This window comes from Numida meleagris, chromosome Z, assembly GCF_002078875.1.
Source record: "Numida meleagris isolate 19003 breed g44 Domestic line chromosome Z, NumMel1.0, whole genome shotgun sequence".
In the NCBI taxonomy this organism is placed as follows: Eukaryota; Metazoa; Chordata; class Aves; order Galliformes; family Numididae; genus Numida; species Numida meleagris.
Window position 1 is genome coordinate 35,002,662 of NC_034438.1, and position 22,820 is coordinate 35,025,481.

The 22,820-nt window shown below is 42.1% G+C and overlaps 2 protein-coding genes across 2 annotated transcripts; both read left to right on the forward strand.

Moving 5' to 3' along the window:
* LOC110390258 (translation initiation factor IF-2-like) lies at positions 10,042 to 10,464 on the forward strand (the record flags this gene model as incomplete). The annotated part of the gene is made up of 1 exon (XM_021381512.1): positions 10,042 to 10,464. A coding segment is annotated over one exon (423 nt), but the record flags the coding sequence as incomplete, so codon positions are not given.
* LOC110389769 (riboflavin kinase-like) lies at positions 10,428 to 16,473 on the forward strand. Its single transcript, XM_021380670.1, has 4 exons — positions 10,428 to 10,602; positions 11,861 to 12,012; positions 13,084 to 13,186; positions 13,739 to 16,473. Exons 1-4 carry the CDS (start codon positions 10,521 to 10,523, stop codon positions 13,867 to 13,869), a joined length of 468 nt encoding a protein of 155 aa, XP_021236345.1. The 5' UTR covers positions 10,428 to 10,520; the 3' UTR covers positions 13,870 to 16,473.

The following is a 22,820-nucleotide window of genomic DNA, read 5'->3' on the forward strand; positions in this document are numbered from 1 at the left end:
CCAGCTGGTGCCACCTGAGGATGTCACAGCCCCTCTCCCATGGTGGTGTGACTGTCCACCGGACCAGGCCATGCACATGCTGTGTGGGTTAGGCTGAGCATAACGAACAAAATGAAATGCTGATTTTGACTAGACTTTGTTCTGTTCATCTAGCTCAATGCTCCTGAAAGAAACCTCATTGTTCAAAAGCATCTTCCAGACTCAGAGTTGAGAAGCCGACTGCTTTGTACCCTTCTGTGTAATTTTCAAGTCTGCCAAATTGCCTCCAGCCTCTGGTCACCTCTTTCTGTCACACAAGATTATTCTTTTCTTAGTCCAAAATTTCTGCAATCTCTCTCTTCCTTCCTTTCTTTCTTCCTTCTTTTCTTTCTTCTTTTCTTCCCTCCTTCCTTTCTTTTTCCTTCATTTCCTTCTTTCTCTCTTTCCTTCTTTCTCTCTTTCCTTCTTTCTCTCCTTCTATCTTTCCTTCTCTTTCCCCCTCTTCTGGCCTCCTGCAAAGCTGGGCCTATGCCATGGTGATTTACCTTTCCTTTTACACAGATCAATTAAGAAAGAACTTAGGCTGTTCTTTGTCTCAGCTTCCACTTTTTTTCTCAAGAGTTTTATAATTAAAATTTCAGTCTTTTAATAAAACAACAGATAAACATATACAAGGACTTGAAGCAACCATTTAACTCCTATTCAGGACCCTGTGGCCTCTCCACAGCTCTGTAACCTGTGACCCAGCATCATATCATTAGTCCCAGTGCATAAATATTCGCCTTCTTTCCTCATGAGCAGATTGCTAAGCCCTCCTGCTGATTTTACTACTTGAATTTTTGGACCCAGAGAACCAAGGCAGAAGAAGCATGGTGCAGTGCTCATTGTATGTCAGACCTGCACAGGAAGAACCTCAGTTGTGTGCGTGCATGGTGACCTCAGAGGCATCCTATGCAAGAGACATTCTGGGAAACTTTTGCTTCCACAAGCCCACTTAGCCAAGGTCATCCACATGATGTCATGTGGTATGGAATATCCCTAAGGCCAATTTAAGTCAGCTGGCCTAATTTTGTTTCCTCCCAGCTCCTTGTGCCATCCCCCCATCCCCATTGGTAGGACAGTAGGAAAAGCTGAGTGTCCTTGGCTCTGTAAAGCACTGCTCAGCAGCAACTAGAAACATTGATGTGTTATCAACATTGTTCTTTGCCTAAAACCAAAACAATCATCTTCTGTATCAGAAGGTCTGGGAGCCAGACCTTCTTCCCGACCCTTTCTTAGCTACAGGGGAAGCTGGCCTATATTCAAGTAATTAAAGAAACAATCATCATCATCATCATCATCATCATCAAACTAGCAAAAATCTATGCAGAACAGCATGACCATCCAATTTCTTCTTTCACATTCGGACTAACAGATGTGTAATATTCCAATCTTAACCATCAAACACGTTGCAGGGTCTTTTGTCTGCCAGTCAATATATCAAATTAAACCACTACTTCACCACACCCATGACAAAACCCTTGACCAAATACAGCTCTACAGAGTTCACCAGTGAGAACACTAGAAAGGATTTGGGAGCTGTTAGAGGACAGAGCCATGCTGCAGGGCCACTGAGTTATGTTTATTTTTGTTTTCTAGCATTCACTAATTAAATCCTGCTATGAGCACCTATTTTTAATGTGGTTGATAACTGTGGGAAATGTGTGTGCAGTTACACTCATTCACAAACTGTCCTATGCTAAGGAGCATAAAACTGGTTGTTACATCACCCCAGTAAGATCTTCAGCAGTACTGAGGTCCTAGGAAGGATGTTGCTCACCAAGAAAGCTTCTTAGTAACTCACTGATGGGCTTGCTACTCAAAAAGAATTTGAATTGTCACTGGACTGAAAAATCTTGAGTTGTCTATCTTTTCAAAATAGGTTATATAACTCTACAGGCCTTTAGTGGGAAAGTGATCTGACTTTTAGGATGTGATATAACATCAACCAAAGAAATGGGAAGATTCTTGTTATTATCAGAGGACTTCAGAGCAGGGTATTGCCTTGATCATAGAACTAGTTTTCTGATCTTAAGCCTGAAACAACAAAGAGATTCTGTGTATTTATTATCTTGCTATCTAACAGTAATGAACTCTTCTATTTTAAAACCTTTCCTTGATGACAGTGATGACTTAGATCTTCTACAGGTTTGAAAATACAAATAGCCTGGTATACCAAGATATCCCTCTGACTCACAGATTTGAGTGAATTGGGAAGAACGTGGATTTGAAATAGACTTCATGGTAGCATTCACAAAGATTAGAAGTTTATTTGGAATAGAAATATAAGTCTGTTTTTAAACAGTATAAAAACATTGGTGGGGGCATGACCTCAGAGACAGAGATAACATCATTTATTAGACCAGAGCAAAACAGAAACTGAGAAAATCATCCAGGACTTAAGTACATATGTACAAACTACTCATCTCTTTAAGAAAATGCACCTGGTATATATGAAGTGAAAGGAGCTTAATCTGTAGTAAAGAGGAAATGAAAAGGAATTTGTCTTCTCAGAGAAAGAGTAGAAATATTTTCTGGCATGTTTAAATTACTAATGAAGGCAGATCTTCAAATGTTATTATTTTTCATTTCCTGGTTTGTGGTTGGAAGGAAGTTCCACCTCTGCCTAGTTACCTAATTCTCTCATTGTTTTATACTTCTCTTGAACAAACATCTCATCATATCAGTCTTAAAAGAAGCACTGAGCAAAGTGTGGGGGAAGCAGCTTGTGTTGTAGAACAAGATTATGAAAATAAGTTAACAAGAGTGTAACTGGCAGCTTCACAAAGGCAATGTGGAGTTTTGAGAACATGATTGAACCCTTTTCAGACAACTGGGATGAAAGATACTATGAACCTTTGGAAGAAATAACAGAGAGGATCCGGAGAAAGTCATTGTAACCTAACTATATGTAATCAGAGCTTTCCATAGTAATATGGTATTTCAAAAGAATTAGGAATTCAAATGTATTTAAATGTTACAAAACCTGGGCTCCTCTTGGCATCATGATCCATTGGGCCTCTTCTATTCAACATCTTTATCAATGATTTTGATGAGGGGACTGAGTGCATCCTCAGTAAGGCTGCAGACGACACTAAGTTAGGAGGGCGTGTTGATCTGCCAGAGGGTAGAAAGGCACTACAGAGGGACCTGGATAGACTGTAATGATGAGCCAAGGTAAACCGTATAAGTTTCAACAGGGCTAAGTGTCGGGTCCTGCACTTTGGTCACAACAACCCCAGGCAATCCTACAGGCTTGGGGAGGAGTGGCTGGTAAGCTGCCTGACGGAAAGGGACCTTGGTGTGCTGATGGACAGTTGGCTGAATATGAGCCAGCAATGTGCCCAGGTGGCCAAGAAGGCCAATAGCATCCTGGCTTGTATCAGGAATGGTGTGGTGAGCAGGAGTAGGGAAGTCATCCTGCCCCTGTACTTGGCATTGGTGAGGCCTCACCAGGTACTTCTTCCCCCAGGTTGTATAAATACCTGGGATTGCCCTGGCCCAAGTGCAGCACTCTGCACTTGGCCTTGTTGAACCTCATTACGTTCTTGTGGGCCCACTTGTCCAGCCTGTCCAGGTCCCTCTGGATGGCTTCCCTTCCTTCCAATGTATCGACTGCACCACTCAGCTTGGTGTCATCTGCAAACTTGCTGAGGGTACACTCGATTCCACCATCTATGTCATTGATAAAGACATTGAAGAGCACCGGTCCCAGGACTGAGCCTTGGGGGACACCACTCGTGACCGGCCTCCACCCTGACATAGAACCACTGATCACAACCCTTTGGCTGCGACCAGCCAACCAGTTCTTAACCCACCGAACAGTCCATCCTTCAAATCCATACCTCTCCAATTTAGAGAGAAGGATGTGATGAGGGACCCTGTCAAAGGCTTTGGAGAAGTCCAAGTAGATGACACCCATCGCCCTCCTCCCATCCACCGATGCCGTCACTTCATCATAGAAGGCCACCAGATTGGTCAGGCAAGATCTACCCTTGGTGAAGCCATGCTGGCTGTCTCGGATCACCTCCTTGTCACGTATGTGCCTTAACATGTCTTCTAGGAGGATCTGCTCCATGATCTGACCAGGCACAGAGGTGAGGCTCACCGGCCTGTAGTTCTCCGGGTCATCCTCTCTCCCTTTCTTAAAAATGGGAGTAATGTTTCTCTTTCTCCAGTCACCGAGGACTTCACCGGACAGCCATGATTTTTCAAGTATGATGGAGAGCGGCTCGGCAACCACATCAGCCATCTCTCTCAGAACCCTAGGATGGATGTCATCCGGCCCCATGGACTTCCACACATTCAGTTTCAAGAGGAGGTCTAAAACTTGTTCCACTGTTACAGTGGGACAAAATCCGCTCCTCTCACCCACACCTCGAGGTTCAGGGTCCTGGCAGACATGGGGAGCCTGACCACCAGTGAAGACCAAGACAAAGCACTTACTGAGCACCTCAGCTTTTTCCACGTCTGAGGAAGCCAATTCTCCATCCTCATTTACCAGAGGGGGAATACTCTCCTTGACTTGTCTTCTCTTGCCTATGTACCTGTAGAACCCCTTCTTGTTATTTTTCACATCCCTAGCCAAGTTCAGCTCTACCTGTGCCTTGGCTTTCCTGATCCTATCTCTACACATGCGGACAACAGCCCTATATTCCTCCCAAATTCTTTGCAATTAAATAAGTAACACTTGGCTATAGGGCAGATCAGAGCCCAAATGCTTTTTCTGCCTTTCTCCCTAAAAGTTTTATCTGTGTGTTGGTATGATTAGTACATTCTTATTGAGTTTAGCCAAAATTCACTGCTTTCCAATAGTAAACACCTCAAGTCAGCTTCAAGGTGATCTTGAATCATAGAATCATCTAGGTTGGAAAAGACTTTCAAGATCAAACCCAACCATTAGCCTGACCTACTGAGTTCCATCAACAAACCATGTCCCTTAGTGTTACCTCCACACATCTCTTAAATACCTCCGGGGATGGGGGCTTCATCACTTCCTTGGGCAGCCTATTCCAATGCCTAACCACCATTTAAAGTGAAGAAATCCTTCTTAATATCCAATCTAAATGTCCCCTGGTGCAACTTGAGACCAATTCTTTATATCCCATTACTTGTAACCTGAGAAGAGAGACAAACAGACATCCTCACTTCAGACTCCTTTCAGGAAGTTGAGGAGAGTGATGAGAGCCTCCTCTGAAGCTCCTCATCTCCAGAATAAACAGCTACAGTTCTCTCAGTCACTCATAACTTGTTTCCTAGTTTCTTCACAAACTTAGCTGCTCTTCTCTGCACATACTCAACACATGCAACTCAACATCCTTCTCATAATGAGGGGCACCAAACTGAAGACAGTGTTTGAAGTGTAGTCTCATCAGTGCCATGTACCGGGCGACAATCACTTCCTTAACTCCTGCTGGCCATACTATTTCTGATGCAGGCCAGGCTGCCACTGGCCTTCTTAGCCATCTGTGCACACTGCTGGCTCATGTTCAGCTGGCTGTTGATCAGCCTCTCCAAGTCCTTTTCTGCAGTGCAACTTTGCCCCAACTCTGCCCCAAGCCTATACTGCTTGCAGTATACCTGCATGAGGTTGTTGCAGGACCCTGAATTGCACACAGCTGGACTCAGCCCATCTATCCAGCCTATCCAGATCACTCTGCAAAACCTTCCTACCCTCAAGCAGCCTAATTTGGAATAATCTGCAAACTTACTGAGGGTGCAGATCACTGATAAAAATGTTAAACAAAACTGGCTCCAATACAGAGCCCCGGTGAAGTCCACAGGTGTCCAGCCACCAGCTGGGTTAACTCCACTCACTATGACTTTTGAGTCTGGCTGTCATGACAGTCACTCAGCAAAAAACTGCACATCTTGTCCAAACCATAAGCAGCCTGTTTCTCCAGGAGAATACTTTAAGAAACAATGTCAAATGTTTTAATAAAATCCAGGTAGACAACATCCACAGGCATTCCCTACTAAGAAGGTCATCTTGCCACAGGAGATCAAGTTAGTCAGGAAAGACCTCCTTTTCATAAACCCTTGCCAGCTGCTTCTGATCACTCAATTGTCCCATGTTTGTTGTGTGACGATACTCAAGATGATCTGTTTCACGACCTTCCCTGGTGTTGAAGTAAGACTGACAGGCTTAATTTCCTGTAATTTCCTCGATCCTCCTTCCTGCACTTCTTGTAGATGTTCATCACATTTGCCAGCTTCCAGTCAACTGCATACTTCCTAGTCAGCCAAGACAGCTAGAAAATTACTGAATGTTAATTGCAGGCTCCTTCTGTAAGACTACAGACTTTGTCTCAACAATGGTCCGTTCAAGACTTTCATTTGATTTTCTATGATATATTGATTATTTCACAGTCTATTTCTTCCATTAACGTTTTGGTTTTGTTTCTCTTTTTGCCTCTTGTTTTGCTGTTTAGTTGTTATAGCAGAAAAAGAACAGTTTCACAGTAAACTGTTTTATAACCTCTTGTGTTCACTTTACTAGATAATCATATATTTTCTTTCCATTAAAAAGGGTGAAGCTCATGTGATCTATAACATGAGGAGCAACTTTGATTTAGTATCAATACACACATTTTTTCCAGGTATTCTAGTTCCAGGCTTCCTATTTGCATTTGATTATGTTGCAGGCTTCTGGGTTGTTGGTATAATGTATCTAGCTAATATGATTTCATGCAATATTCTCTGATATTGCTGTTTTCAGAAAGGAAGAAAAGAGAGTCCAGTACTGCGGATGCAAAATACTTAATGTTTCATAGTCCTCTGCTAGCCCTGCAAAGTTAGTTAAGAAACACTAAGAGATAAACATTTGCAATGAATGGTTTTGTCAGTAAGCACAATTAAATTAGCAAAGTGGTTTACTCATAACAGGAGTGGGCTATTACTAAAATGATGTCCTGTTTAGAGCGTCCTTATCTGAAGAATTTCAATTACTGTTGTTGTCAACCATGATCTGTTTATCTGAGTTTTGGTGAAGACGGTGCTGTATAACCCAAAGGCATATGAACTCTATAACTGACTCGTACGGGCAGAGTTCACATCAGCAGTCTGTTATCCTGCTGCTCTGTGCGCTCCTATGGCTACAGCAATAAACCGCTGCTGTTCTCCCCTGAACAAGCATGTATTTCTACAACAGTATTAACACTTTTCTCCAGCAAATCCAAATGAATTAATGAGAGCGTAAGACTATGGAGCTAATGTTCCTTTCAATATTAACACGTACAGCACTAGACTCTTGTCTTTACTTCACTCTGTCATCAAGCTTTCAACATCTACTCAAAATATCATGATACCTCTTATTTTTGGTGACATGGTGAAATTTTGTCAAATCTCCGTGAAATTGGCAGCACTTTCGCTAATTTTGAATTTTCTCTGTGTGGTGTTTTTGCTGTAACTCGTTTGTTTTGTGGGTTTCTTGTTAGTACACTGAGGTTACCAAGATCAGCAGAACACTTTTCAACAAATCAGCTATTTTTTACCAGAATTTGTCCTTGGCAGTCTCTCTGTAAACCAACTTCATAAAAGTACTCTACATGTTATCCCCAAGTAATTATAGGAATACGTATTAATTCTTGGAGTTCTGTTCTATATGTCAACTATGAATAATAAACATGGGCCAATATTTTACAGTACTGTCCTAAATTAAAGAATAGTTGCTGTTCTGCACCTGAGTGTGGGAGATGACAAAGAGAGACGTTGCAGGGCTCTTTCTGGATCTCAGAAGGAAGAGTACAACAACAAATGGCTTAATAAAACAGCTGTTTTAGTAAGGTAGAATAAAAAGGGGAATACAGACAGAAAATCTTATGTCCCTTTAGCTGCAGGAAACCTCACTTTCAAGCTGCACTAGATGTAAAAAAAAAAATTGTACTTGGAGAGGAACCTCTTCCCTTACACAGCAATGGCCAGCACGAGGTACTCCAGCAGATGCCCTTACAGTGTCTCCTCATGTTTTCTGCAAGGCACGCGATACAGTTAACCTTACACAGACAGCAGTACCACAGTAAACACAGGCGTACCCTGCATGGATGTGGAAGACAGCATCATCTGTTGGCAGCAGTATTATAAATGACGTATTCCTTTCAGTAGCAGGAAACTATCACCAGAGTCTGCCACATTTGCTCAGTCATTACTTACAGTATGAGCAAGGCTCTAATGGCAGCTCTCATCTTCCAAGGACACAGCTCAAGACTTCCTTGTCATACTGAAGTACAGCTCAAGGAAGATAGGAAGAGAGTGATGTTAATGAATAATAATAAGCAATTGGGAGAAAGCATTGCAGCCATTTCTTTTGCCACCTCCTCCCTCAAGATGAGTGACTGGGACCACCATTTTCTTTTTCTGATGTTTTGCTTTTCCCCTTACAGCTTGAAAATTAAAGATGCCCTTTCAGCCTTCTGTAATGAAAACAGATGTGAGGGACAATGCAGGCCCTGGACAAAGAGAAGCCTGCACTGATGGCACGCAACACCTGCTCCCTCTTCTTAATTCTGGTTTTCATGACTACATCAAAATACTTCGGGACTTTTCACTAACAACAACAGCTGTAAAAATGCATCACCAGAACAGAGCAGTTCTTTTCCAGCTGTTGAAATAGTGCCTGGATTTGATAACTGCACAGATAAGCTATCAATCTACTTTTCTTGGCGTATGTTTGTGAACAAAATTCAGCTAAAATATCTGAACAAAAAATCTGTTAAATTCAAATACAGGTAATTAAATTCTTCTTACATAAAATCACCCCTCTGTTCTGAACTAAGTACAACGTATATCAGAAGAGAAATATGTCCAGTATGCGGGGCAATTTATAGCTGGATCGCAGCAACCCACTCCTTTTGAGAAGGAGGATTAATGTATCAACTGTTTGACAAGGTGAGACGTAACTCACCAGTTAGACTTCTGTAAGACTACTAACGACACAATTCTTACACAAATATTTACCCATCTTTCTGTTTCTCAAGATCTGTTCTGCTATTGAGATTGCGCATGCTTTGCCCAAAACTGCAAATACTGAAAATGAAAAGACTGGAGACATCTTGTGGACACCACATGAATATCAGAATGAATGAAATAACACAAATATACATCTACATATATACAGATTATAATCAAGTATATAGTTTGTTATTGCCAGGAAGAACCATATGATAAACAATATAAATTTATTTGCTCCTTAGGGTTTCTGTTTTGTTTGTCTGTTTTGCTCTGCAGATAAAAATTCCAGGGGCCAGAATGTCACAGCGTTGACTGTCATGGTCCACCATTAGATAGGTAATTAAATAACAAGATCTTCATTTGGGCTTAATATCTAAGATGCCTTCACTATCAAATATCACAAGACAAACCTTTACGTGACACTTCTCTCTCCATGCTGTCAGACAGCAGAACAGGATGTACACAGTGCTACTGTCTTCAGGATCTTTTTTCTTCTGCTTTTCCTTCTTCCTTTTTCATTCTGTTCTTTTCAGCTGCAGTTACACAAGCAATGATTGTGAGAGTTGAAGTTGCTCAAACTGGGGTAATGAATTAAGATGTCAACACTGAATGGATGGCGGAGAACTGTGATGAGAAGAAATAGGAAGAGGGTTATTTTGAGGCAGAAACATTTCTAAAAAATGATTTTGGCCTCATCCTGCAAAGCAATCGGTGCCCACAGATGCTGCAAATTGGTGAGCTGGTGGCTTTCAGCACTCCCCAGGGGGCTGTAGCCAGTGTGCCACAACAGCTGCCCAGTACTAGGAGCTGTCGCTGGGCTGCCGACAGGTACGGACAGACCTCAGGTGCTTGGGTGGCTTTTCCCCGTGAGAAACCAGCTGACAGAAAGTAGCTCTGGGAACACTTCCCTGACTGGGAGATGAGAGCGGCAAAATGAGCGATGGTGCTCGAGGAGAGTCATTCACCTCAACGAATTTGGTGATATTTCAAGTCGATTTATGTGCTTTTGTGCCAATGCGGTTACGTGTAGCATCGCCGTCCTGCTACGTAAGCCCCAAACCCGCGATTTTCTGACAGAAAAAGCAAACACGAAGGGCAGCGCGGAAGGGAAGGCGCGCTCGCCGGCTCGGCGCACGGGAAGGGACGCGCAGCGCGGCGTCAGGCAGGAAGGCAGCGCGGCCTCCAGGGGCACGTTTCCGCACGGCGGCGCACGGCAGGCCCCCCCCAGCAGCGTTGCGCGCATTGCCGCCAGCAGCCCGTCCCGCCGGCCGCCTCGCGGAACGGACGGCCCACGCCGGGCCGCCGGCGAGCCGGTACCAACGGCGCCGGGCGGCGAGGGGCGGGGCCGGCGGCGAGGCTGCGGGCGAGCCTATCGCTGAGGGGAGGCCGAGGCCTGCCGGCGCGTCCCGCCGCTCCGAGTCCGGCGCTTCCCCCCTCCGCGTGGCGGTGCCCGCGGCGAGGCGGGCGCTGCGGCCGCGGCCGGAAGCGGCGGCGTGAGGCCGCGTGCCGCCAGGCTGGGTGCCGCCGGCAGCGCGGGGCGCTCCGCGGCCGCCATGAGGCACCTGCCCTACTTCTGCCGCGGCGAGGTGGTGAAGGGCTTCGGCCGGGGATCCAAGGAGCTGGGCGTGCCCACCGGTGAGCGGCGGCCCCTGCTAGGGGGTCTGCTGGCGGGCCGGGGCCGGGGGCCTGTGCGACAAGCGGGCAGGCGGGGTGCCGGGCACGCCGTGGTGGCATGCGTGCGCCTTCAGCAACGCCCGTCCTTCTCAGTGCTGGCTTGCTTTTGCTTTTTTTTTTCCAACCCTCCTCCCTCCCCCCCGCCTTGCCTTTTCCTTTTTTTTTTTCCTCTTTCTTCTCTTATTCTCTGAAGCGATTTCCTTCAGACTTGCGTTTGCTCGTCAAGTCATCTGACGGTCATTCTGCTCCGCAGAGCCGAGGTCACGCGGGGCTGGGAGCGGCCGCGCGGAAATGTATGGAGTGGAAATGATGCAGAGGTTAAAGAAACGCGGTGGGTGGGGCTGGCCTGGAAGAAATACGCTTTTCTATTGCTCGTCTCTCTTTCGCTTACCTAAGTGCAGATAAAGGTGTAATTAGAATGCGTTTCGTTCCACCTTAACGAGGCACTGAACGAAACTTCCCGAGACAAATCCTCCGGTGCTGCTCTTGTGACAAGACGTGTTAATAATTTAACGTTTTTTTGTCCTGGCTGTGTATAAATGGCTTATTGGTCGCAAGGGCTGGCAGGGGGAAGCCGTCAGTTCTTGTCCTGTCAGAAGCGCCGGTTCTTGCAGGTCGCCCCTAGAGCTGTGGGAGATCCACGTGCTGGAGAGCTCCTCTGAGAGCGGCCTAGGTTGGGTCGGGCGGGTGTGTCGGGTTCTTTCCAAAGAGAATACAGTAAATCCACTGACACGGGTACTCCCAAAAACAATACCTGTAAATCTGAGGGGTGGTAACAAGCGAGCCTTTATTTACTTCTACGTATTTGTTACATAACTGTTTTACCAGCTAGTAAATAGTTCTGAGGTTATTCTGTAGTGCAGAAGAAGCTTGATGTTTCTCTTCTTTGACCATATTAAAGCTGTAATAGTCGTCCTAATTCTGAAATGAATATTGACTGAATATTTTACTTTGTGTTTATTAATTTTTACAACAGAACAGAATGTATGTAAAATAGTATGTGAAAGAGATACGGTAACTCTGTTATTGCCATGAACGTTGTGAAGATGTTGTGTATTTTGTGCTTCTCTACATGGCATGTTTCCTGAGGATGATCATCATCATAAGTGTTCGGTTTGTAAATGGCAAGCAAGCGGAAATGTTAAGTCTCAGAATGTTCTGTGATGGCACTGGCTTCCACAGAGTCACTCACGCTTTACCTTTTCTAACATCTTTGCAGCTAACTTTTCTGAGCAAGTAGTTGAAAGCTTTCCATCTGATATCTCTACCGGTATATACTATGGATGGGCCTGTGTTGGAAATGGAGATGTGCATAAAATGGTTTTGAGCATAGGATGGAATCCATTCTATAAGAATACTAAGAAATCAGTGGTAAGAACTTTGCTTTGTGTGGCGCTTTTAATTATAACAAATGAGGCAGATGTTGGTTTTAAATAAGATAAGCAGCATGTCAGCCATAAATGAGACCTACAAATTATGTTTGCTCTTAGAAATGCATTTGGTATCAGTCTCCTATATTTGTATTCTGAAAAGAAAATAGTCTGAATAGCCAGAGAGTATATAGCCGTAGATAAATAACATTTATTTTCTTTGACCTATTCCACCATTGCTTGGGTATTTCCAAGATTAGAATTTAACTGTATTTCTGAAATGATGATTGCTTTTGGTGCAGATTCTTCTCCTTAATGACGGAATCCAGAGATGTGGTGCTGTGTTGTGATATAATAAATTAATATTCAAAACTGCATGACAATGGGATGGAGGAATTAGAATTTGGAGCTCTGGTGGTTGTGATTTTATTGTTGTCAGGTCCTGGTGCTTTTCCTGATTCTTGAAGAACTCTCTTAGTTGTTGAAAACACTTTAATTTGGGCAAGAATCTCTGGAGTGGTTGTTAGCCTCACAAATATACACTGTAAATTTTTTGCAACCACTTTTTCTGAGCAAGGTGCGGGATGGGGAATCCTTTCTCATCCTTCGCTCCTGGAATTCTGTTATCAGTTCCCAGAATCTTATCATTTAGAGCTGGTTGTAAAAGCTGTCTGTAAGTCAGCTATTTCGGTTTAAGTCTTCATAGTTCTTTCATCAACTTGATGTTGAAACCTTGAGCTTTCTTTGTGATTTACTGCTTTGGAAATATTAATTCTGGGAAGTGGTGAGAAATCGTGGCTTTTTAATTACTATCTTCTTAATCTGGCAGTCAGAAAACTCTTAGGTGAATATTTTTCTTAAATTCCATGCAAAGTACAATTCTGCTTCTTAAAAAAAGCAAAAGCCCTAGCCTCTCTCAGTATTGCATCATAGATGTTAAACTAAATGTCTCTGTTTTATTGGTATGTGTTACGGATAATTTGACTTACAGGTATTAGATAAACATCCCTTGCAGTAAGAGGAAATAAGTTCCAAGTCCATTGCAAATGTCCACTTATTTCTCTTCCTTTAGGAGACGCACATTATCCACACCTTCAAAGAAGACTTCTATGGAGAAATTCTTAGTATAGCAATACTTGGATATATTCGACCAGAAAAAAACTTTGATTCCTTAGGTCAGTATTGCAGGCCACGCTAGAATTACTCTCTTAATTGTTTTATTTATGCAAGTGCTATTCCTTTGCTGTTTGTTCCTTCATAATTAGCTGCTTTATCTCTTAGCATTTGAAATTTTGGTATGTTTTCATAAGATGATGTGTAAGTTAAATTCAAAAGCAAAACAAAGAAAACAACAACAACAAAAAACCTTCCTGCATCTTACTTCAGTCTACATTTCAGTTGTTTGAGAAGTAAATTCAAAATCATGAGGTTGTTGTAAAAGCATCAGTCTTGTCTGTTCACTTTTTAAAATGCAGCTCTGATAGGATTGAAACAGTTCAGCAGATTCTGTTATCTTTTTCTAAAATTCCTTTTGGATCAAGGAGATAGCAGCACTTATATTGGTGGAAAGCACAACTCTGGCATGTTTGAAAAGAAAAATTTTGCCTTTCAAACCTCATAGTAATCATTATATTCTGCCTCTGTGATTTTCTGGTATTCTGTGGAAGAAGATTTTTACCAGTTGTTACTTTGTGTTCAGCTTTTTATCTATATTTTTCTGTTTTTAGATGCACTCATTGCAGCAATTCAGGAAGACATTGAAGAGGCAAAAAGACAACTAGATTTACCGGAACATCTTAAACTCAAAGAAGACAACTTCTTTCATCTGCCAGGGGGCAAAATAGTCAACAACCACTGAGCAAACCCTTGCTGCTTTTTTTTTTTTTTTTTTTTTTTTTTTGCGGAGCTCTTATGTTTGCACTGCTTGTGTAGGTACTTTGTTGTCATTTCTATTTGGTAATGAGTTTGGAACCAACTCAAACAGAGTCATTCAAAAGGTGTAAAAGCTGTTTTAGGTCTTTATTGATAAATTGTGTATCCTAAAGTTAGCACACATGGAACATGACCAAAGTTAATTATGACCTCTTCAGCTCTAAGATGTGTAGAGTTCATTTAAGTGAAGAGTGTCAGTTTTTAAGATAGAGTTTATTCCAACCTCTTTTCCCAATTTTATCTCATTCTTACATTGGCGTTGTAGGTAGTAGCTTAGAAAATTTTGATACTGAGCAAAAAATTTCCTGTGGTGCAGGAAGCCAGTGCTTAGACAACAAGAACAATTCTCTGTGGTTCTTATTTTTTTTTTATATATGCTGTTCAGCTGTTGTAGTTGAAACAATCTTTTCAACTGAAATTATTTATTTTAATTTTATTTGAAATAGAGGAAGTCACTGTTGCTTGTTGAGTTACTGGAATCTGAGATACGTTTCTGTACAGATGAATGTGCATATGGCAGTGCGTGGCCTCTGTAGCTTCCTTCTGAGGAAGTGTATCGCTGAAATTCAGGAAATGAATGCTAAGGTGAAAGTTGGCATGCTCTAAAGTTTTAGGCTCTAAAGGTGTGGAAGTCTTACAAAAAGACTTTTGTTCTTGGGGCTCTAAGGCAGAAGAGGTAACTGCATTTTATCCGCTGCTGGCAGTTGTCTTAGATGAGGAGAACCTTAGGGTTTTTCACTGTACTAACAATATAATGGCTGACTTCAAGATTCAAGTTAGTGTAAGGCACAGAAAAATCCCATCAGCCCTCTGGACCAAGTGTAGGTAAGATCCATGGTTTGGTTGGCCAAGTAGTCAATGCACGAATGAAAGCCTTTGGGAATTCATGAAATAATATATCAACATTATAGTAGGAATTAGGTATTATTACAAGTAATTGCACCATTTTCTACTCTGAAATGTATGCATAGATAAACGGAGGGGTATTATCAAGATGAATAGGAGTTTGGATACTACTACTTAAAGTATATTATGTGAGTCCAAATATAAATGTATTTCTTCCCCTGTAGATTTTTCTATCCCCTTCTCAGTAAGGGGAGCTAGGTAAGTTGCCATGACTCTTTCATTTTTATATTTGATATTGGCTTATGATACGGCAGGAATATTTCCTGAAATTCAAAATAATTCTGTGGATATGTCCAAACGGTAGTTCTGTGAAAGAACTGTAATCTGAGGATGCGCAGTTTCTATATTGTAACTTTATGAATTTACTCCTTGTCCTAGTCTGTTTGGACACTACATTTTGGTTGACCGTTTAAGAGGGTTTTAAGCAGATGGCCTGCTGTCTTCTTTGTGGCTGGTGCTGTTACGATGCTAGCTCCACTTCGTATTGTTTTAACTTTCAGCCGCTACCAGGGGATATTATTAGGGATGAGGCCTTGAGTGGATCAAGGAGACCTGTTAGCTATGTAGAAATTATACAGAAACTTGAAATAATTCAAATGAATTGTTCATCCATTTTGTTGATATCAGACAGAAGGAATTGAGGGGGCACTCATTTCCACACCAGTACTTGTTACAGTAAAAATTTTGATCTGTGTTGCCAAGGTGATTTACACACTTCTCTCCAAAGATGCCAAGTTTTGTTGCCTGGACATGAAACGCACATTTGCCTTCCTCCTTGGAGAGTCTTATGAAGAAAATTCACTTAGCAGCAGTTAGAAATACTTTTTTTGGAAGAAAAATGAAAACGGAGCTATGTATGACTTGTAGGAAAATTTATGTAAAACTCTGTAAAAATTGTTGTGTTAGAGTGAGAGTTGATTTTTTTTATTATTATTATTTTTAAATGGAGAATATATTTAGGTGAAGGTTTTGAGGCATTCTTGAAGTTGTAACATTTTGACACTATTACCTTTTTCTCTTTTGGGGATGAGTAAATAGTAGCCGCACTAGTTGACTGAGTATGTTGTCATATATATTCAAAGAAAAAAACAGATGTTTATCGTAGTACTGTAGCTGAACTCTAATAGCCTCTTTTTAATTTTTTCCCTAGTTAATGTGTCTGTTGTGGAAACCATAGTGCCTTAACCTGGTTGTCTGAGTAATCCTTTTCTGTATCTGCTAATAAATGATACTATCCAAAATTTAATTCACTCTTCTGGCTGTAGAACCACTGTACTGTGGAGAGAGAACAATAAGAAAGAGAAAACTTTGAAAAACTATTAGTTTGCTCTCAGCTCTCACCTGAAGTATAACGTATGGTTACAACAGACTAATAAACTGGTCTTTGTATGTTTGTCATCAAATTAAAAAAAAAAAAAAGTTACTAGATCCATTCAGTTGCGTGTACGTGTCTGTCCACGTTATTTAAGATAAAATGTTATATATCAGCTGTTTAAGCTCAGTACATAAGCCCTAGCCCAGTACAAACTTTATTAAGGGTTATATTTTTATATTATATACAAACTATTTATTTCAGTTGATGTTGCTGCACTGTACTATTAATAAAGGAATTGAAATAGTCAGAGTCTTTCTTGTCATAGTTTTCCTGACTGATCATATCTGATGCAAATCATCTTTGTGTTTTCCTAAGAATGTTCTGAAAGAGGTACTTCAGATTTATTTAATTACTCTGCCTCAGCTTCTTTTGGTTTCAGCAGAGAGTTTTGTTCTTGCATTACACACTGCAAGTGTGGCATAGAGGGATTTCTTACAGCAGTTTTGGTGAACTAGCGGGCCACTTAAATTTTTGGAGTTTGAGCAGTACAGTATTTTCAGTTTCGAATACATTCTCAAGTAGAAAACAAGGTTTTTTTGTTACTTTTACCCACCTTCTTGTGTTTTGAAATGAAATTTTCTCCAAGCAGCAGGTGGTTGAAGACTGTAAAGTGAGATAAAGAGTGAAGAGAGCGTGGCTACCTCTTCTACCTGCTCCTGCCCAGCCTGGGGACCTGGGGTCTCTGCCAGGATGGAGCACATATCTGCTGCTTTCCCCTTTGCAAGTTCAGCCAGTAGCAAAGTCGAGCACCTATCCCAGAGTTGCACAGACACATGCAGACAGGGCCAGGACACCAGCTGGTCACCAGCAGGTCTAGCCTGAAGCTGGCTGCAACTGCGAAGAGCCATCCTTCAGTCACACTGCATTCAGAAGTCTGGGTGTGCCATCCCAGTCCCACCAACTGCCTGGCTCCAGTACCCTATGCTGGGACCCTACTGATTCCAGCAGCTGGCACCACGTGCCACGGTGTCTGTTCCCCATCCTGACTCTAGTGGCAGTTAGGTTCACTGAACACATCCAGACTGATATAGTCCTTGCAGCACGTGTACACATGGGAAAGAGTGCAGAAAAGAGTAAAAAAAACATTAACTAGAGCAAATACAGGACAGTGGGATAGCCTATGGTGATCAGGTGCCTCTGGTGATGCCTTTTTGTACCTGTTCCCTCTCCTTGTTCCTCCTGCTCCCTCCTCCCCTGCACACACCCATGGGTTTGCAGAGCTCTGCAGTTTTTGCACCCTCCCAGTCCAGGCACCTTGCTTCACAGTCTTAAGGCTGATCTTTCCTGAAAATGGTGCCTGTAGCTGGCTGGCTCACCAACTGGTGTGGGTGGGAGGCTTAGGTCTTTCAGTTCTCTCCCACCTTAGAAGTTCTCAATCAGATCATCTTGCTGGAGTAATGTGCCTACATTCTCACATGCCCTCATCAGTTAGTGTGACTGATGGTCACTGACCAGACTTGGTTCCCATCACTGCCTCCCTTTTATTATTCCCTGTAAAAGGTCCCCTTAAAGGAGCAGGCACTCTCCTGAATACCTTTACAAAAATGGCTCAGTTAACATTGGCACTGAATTAACAGGTCCTAATAGCCTAAATAGTCTGGAATAGTTATTCATATAGGCTTCTGGTATAGGTAGTTAAATTCTTACTTGAGAGCTTTCCTAGAAACAGATATGGAACGTGTATTGTTGGTGTCCTTAATTTGAGACAGATTACTGTATTGATCCTCACAGGGTGACCCACAGCACCACAGTCAGCCTGAGTAAGGACAGACCATGCTGTGCTGTGCAGCAGAGCGGTGGCCCTAAGGCTGTGCCTTGCTGCGCAAGTCCTGTGTCTGCAGGGCAAACTTGGGCAGATCGTTTTACTGGAGGTGCCTGCAGGCAGCTCCCCTTGAGTACCAGCCTTTACATCACCTGCCTGACAGCCTCACAACAGGCTGTTGTGAGCATCCCCGTCCTTACGTCCACCCACGAGCCTTCGTTTTCCTCATCATATTTTCTCTCCTTTTGAGGAGAAGTGATGTGGGAGCGCTGAACTGCCCATTGGTGTGAAATCACCACAGATAAAGGTAGAACTTGAACTGTTCCCGAAAAAACTCCTTATCAAAGTGCTAAATAGATGATAAAAGAGGGACAATAAAAGAACACCTATTTTCTTTTTTAATACTCTGTTGAGTACAAAGCCATGAGAACAAAAATTGTTTTGTTGGTTAAGGTGTTGCTCCTGCTCAAGCCCACTTAAACCTGTTGTGAAAAGAGACATATAGAACATAAAAGGTATTTGAACACAAATATATATTTATTTGTCATGAGAAATCCAAATGTCTCAATTCTATTTGAAACAGTTGTATGGTAAGTTAAGCAGCTGAGTTTGTTATCCCTGGAGGCACTCAAGGCCAGGTTGGATGGGGCTCTGGGCAGCCTGAGCTGGTGGAGGGCAGCCCTGCCTGCAGCAGGGGGCTGGAACTGGCTGATCTTCAAGGTCCCTTCCAATCCAAGCCATTCTGTGATTCTATGATTTATACATTCATTCCTCTTTCTTGTTTGAAAATCTAGCCTAAGTTCTTAGCCAGAAGTCATGTAATAGTCATACCCGAACAGTTATATGGATGATACGCTATGATAACGCAGTCTAATTTAGGGAGTAAGTCTGTAATGGAAGGTGGCTTTGGCCTTAAGGCATGTAATCTCCTAACATCTACTTCACATCCTTTCTTGCAAACCTCCAGAACAGTCAGGGAAGAGGTAAATTTTTCTCCACTTACATACATTCCATTGGATAGGGAAAGGATAAAGTGTGCTGGTAACTCCTACTTCCCATTAAAATCAAATTAGTTACATGAGAGGTAAGTGGGTGGTAAAATTGTGCAAGGAGACATGAATTTATGTAATATTTTTGAAAGATCATTATTAATGAGGGAATAAAGAGAGATAATATCTAGGAAAAAGGGAGAGTACAACTACTTGGAAAAGAGCCTGAGGCTTGAGAAACTCCATGGATACAAGAGAATAGCAAAGGAGGAGGTACAGGGTGAGGAAAGAAGAAGAGAGGAATAGGCTTTGAGATGAAGAAAAGCTTGAGAAGCAAGAAATTGAGAGAAATTTACCTAATACATATGGAATGCGAGGCTGAAACTCTGTTAGGAAATGGATAAAAGAGATGCAGTAGCAGGTTTGTTTGTTTGTTTGTTTGTTTGAAATGTATTCGTTTCCTTCAGGATATCTTTCTTAGTGTAGTAGGTGAATTACGGAATCACAGAATTGCAGGGGTTGGAAGGGACGGACCTCAAGAGATTGTCGAGTCCAAACCTGCTAAAGCACATTCCCTGCAATGGATCTTGAGTATCTCCATAGAAGGAGACTCCACAACCTCTCTGGGCAACCTCTTCCTGTGCTGTGTCACCCGTACCGTTAAGAAGTTCTTCTGCATATTAGTATGGAACTTCCTGTGTACAATTTTTAGGCCATTCCTCTTTGTTCTATCACTACACTCCACTGAGAAGAGCCTGGCTTCATCCACTTGCCTCCCACCACCCTTTAGATATTTATAAGCATGAATCAGACCACCCCTCAGTCTTCTTTTCCACAGGCTGAAAAAACACATGTCGCTCAGCCTTTCCTCATACAGGAGATGCTCCAGGCCCTTTATCATGTTTGTGGCCCTCTGCTGGACTCCTTCTAGGAGTCTCTAGTAGACTCTTTTTTTTTTTGAACTGGGAAGTCCGGGAGTGGGCACAGTATTCTAAATGTGGCCTCACCAGGACAGAGTCGAGGGGGAGGATCACCTCCCTTGACCTGCTGGCCACACTCTTTTTAATGCACCCCAGGATACCATTGGCCTTCTTGGACACAAGGGCACACGGCTGGCTCATGGCCAACCTGTTGCCTATGGAGGAGAAGGTACAAAAAGAGAGACAGTAGTGGCTTTATTGTGTCTAAGGATTTATGGATTTGAGCAAGTGTGGATTTTAATTTCTTTACCTTTTTTTTTTTTCCAAGACAGCATAAAAGATGGTATTTCAGATCCTTTTGTGCTATATTCTACACTTTTATTACTGGCTTCTTTCATTGCACTGTTTCCTGTGAAGGTTTCTTCAGCAGTGTCAGTGAGTGATCAACTGTCAGTAGCTCTTGGACAAATGACAGATTTTATCATTCTTTGTGGTCTCTCTGTGCACTCTCAGCAGGTAAAGGGAGGAAAACACCATAAAGTTCACGTGAATCTGTAGGTCACTAGTTTGGGCATCCCTGAATGCTATTTTTAAGCTACTTCTTCAAAATAAATAAATACAATCAACATTTTTCACAATTCTCTTATATTCCTTATATGATGTCTTTCTAATGTTATTCGTCAGTTATTTCTTGCTGTCTCAAGAACGTACTTTCAAAGGCAACTATCTGCCATCTTGTGAAACACGGCCATTTTGACTCATAGGACATACAGCATAGAATCTTCCTGCTGTGTCTTGAGAATAGGCTTCTCATCTCAGCAGCCATTTGAATCCTGCCAAAACCAGTGCATTTGGAAAGGAGATGTCAGTACCACTTCTCTCCTAATAAATCTTCTTTCTAACAAATGTCTCAGCTTTGTATCACAAGGTTCTGAAAGCTTATCTGCTACTTTGTGACATCTGGGGTCCCTGACAGCACATTAAAAGCTCTGAAAGCCGGAGAAAAGATCTATCAGACTGAAGAAGTAAAAGCATATGCAGCTATTAAAACTCAAAACAAGGTACCTCTGTAAAGAACTGGTATTTGAGTATTCCAGTAATAACCAATAACCAATTCCAGTTGCATATCTAAAATGTAATTTTGTTCCAGTCTTACTTGTACAAAGTTAGACAAAATTATTCTCAGGAACCGGGTTTAAATTTATGGGTTTTTTGTTTTTTTTTTTACCTTTGGAGTAACTTCGTAAATAAAAGTTTTCATAAAATAATGATGTTCGTCTGAGAGCTCATAAACAAAAATCTCATCTTCCCCACTTGCAGTGATTTCAGGCACCGGTTTAGTTTCAATAAAGCCCTTGAAATCTGATAAAGATTGGGTTATACAAGCCAATAACAATAACGAAGTGTAACGTTAATCCAAGCAAGTGTAGGAGGGCATTCACAAATACCCTTTTTCAATAACGCCTTTTGAATATATTTTTCACCTTTGTTTCTTCCTTTGTTTATATATTATTTATTTATTTATCTTTCCAGAAGTCTTGTGGATAAGAACGTGAGTTAAAGGGACAAAGCAGATACACCTTTCCAAAGAGCCATATTATTATAATGCTTTTGATATATAAGTTCTTGTTTTGTCTTCTGTAATACCTCACGACTTTAAATTCCTCTCATACAGAAGGTGCAGGTGGCCAAAATACTGAAATTCAAAGTGGAAGCATTATACTTGTTCACCGAACTCCTTTAAACTTATCTACAGAAAGATCCCAAGGTCTTCAGAAATACTTAACACAAGAGTCCACTGAGGAGTAGAGCTGTAAACATTAAGGTTTTTCAAACGTACTTATTTTTAGAATCTAAGTCTAAGTGATTTACTGATTATTACTGGAAATCTAGAACCATAGAATCATAGAATCATTTGGGTTGGAATGGACCTCAAGGATCATCAAGTTCCAACCCCCGTGTCACAGGCAGGGCCACCAATCTCCAGATCTGGTACTAGACCAGGTTGCCCGGGGCCCCAATCTGGTTGGATGATCTTGAACACCGCCAGGGACGAGGCATCCACAACCTCTCTGGGCAGCCTGTGCCAGCACCTCACCACTCTCTCTGTAAAGAAGTTCCCCTTGCCATCCAATCTAAACCTTCCTTCCTTGAGCTTAAAACCATTCCCCCATGTCCTATCACTGTCTACTCACGTAAAAAGTTGATTCCCCTCCTTTTTATAATCCCCTTTTAAACACTGGAAGGCTGCAGTGAGGTCTTCTTGCAGCCTTCCCTTCTCCGGGCTGAACAAGCCCAGCTCCCCCAGCCTGTTTTCATAGATGAGGTGCTCCAGCCCTCTGATCATCTTTATGGTGCTCCTCTGGACCCTCTCCAACAGCTCCGCATTTTTCCTGTGTTAGAGGCCCCAGGCTTCGATGCAGTATTCCAGGTGGGGCCTCACGAGGGCAGAGTAGAGACGGACAATCACCTTCCAGTCCCTGCTGGCCGCCAATGATAAAAGATCACATTTTTGTGTTCCTTTAAGTTAAACTACCAAACGAGTGCTATTTAATCCCTTTGGCATAGTCTGAACACGCTGAACCATTTACAGGAGGAATGGAAAGTTTATTTTGTAAATGATGTCTTTATATTTCATTTCTCTGTAGCCCAAGAGCTACAGAGCTACAGAGCTACAAAAGGCATACATGTAGACTGTATTTCACTTTGCCCAGAGTCTGTATATGTAGTGAAAAGTTATTTAACAACCAGAATTAAGGTTTAATCAGAGGTTGATGAAGAATAAAATATTTCAGATATTTTTCAAGAAAAGAGTAGATGCAGTGCTGAGGGACATGGATTAGTGGGCATGGTGGTGATAGGTAGATGACTGGACTAGATGATCCTTGTGGTCTTTTCCAATCCTAATAATTCTAGGATTCCACG

Bases quoted from the DNA above. Each gene is read 5' to 3' on its own strand.
- LOC110389769 (XM_021380670.1), top strand. From the start codon at position 10,521: ATGAGGCACCTGCCCTACTTCTGCCGCGGCGAGGTGGTGAAGGGCTTC. The intron at 10,603-11,860 runs GTGAGCGGCGGC...ACATCTTTGCAG, and splicing joins GGAGCTGGGCGTGCCCACCG to CTAACTTTTCTGAGCAAGTA. The intron at 13,187-13,738 runs GTCAGTATTGCA...TTCTGTTTTTAG, and splicing joins AAAAAACTTTGATTCCTTAG to ATGCACTCATTGCAGCAATT.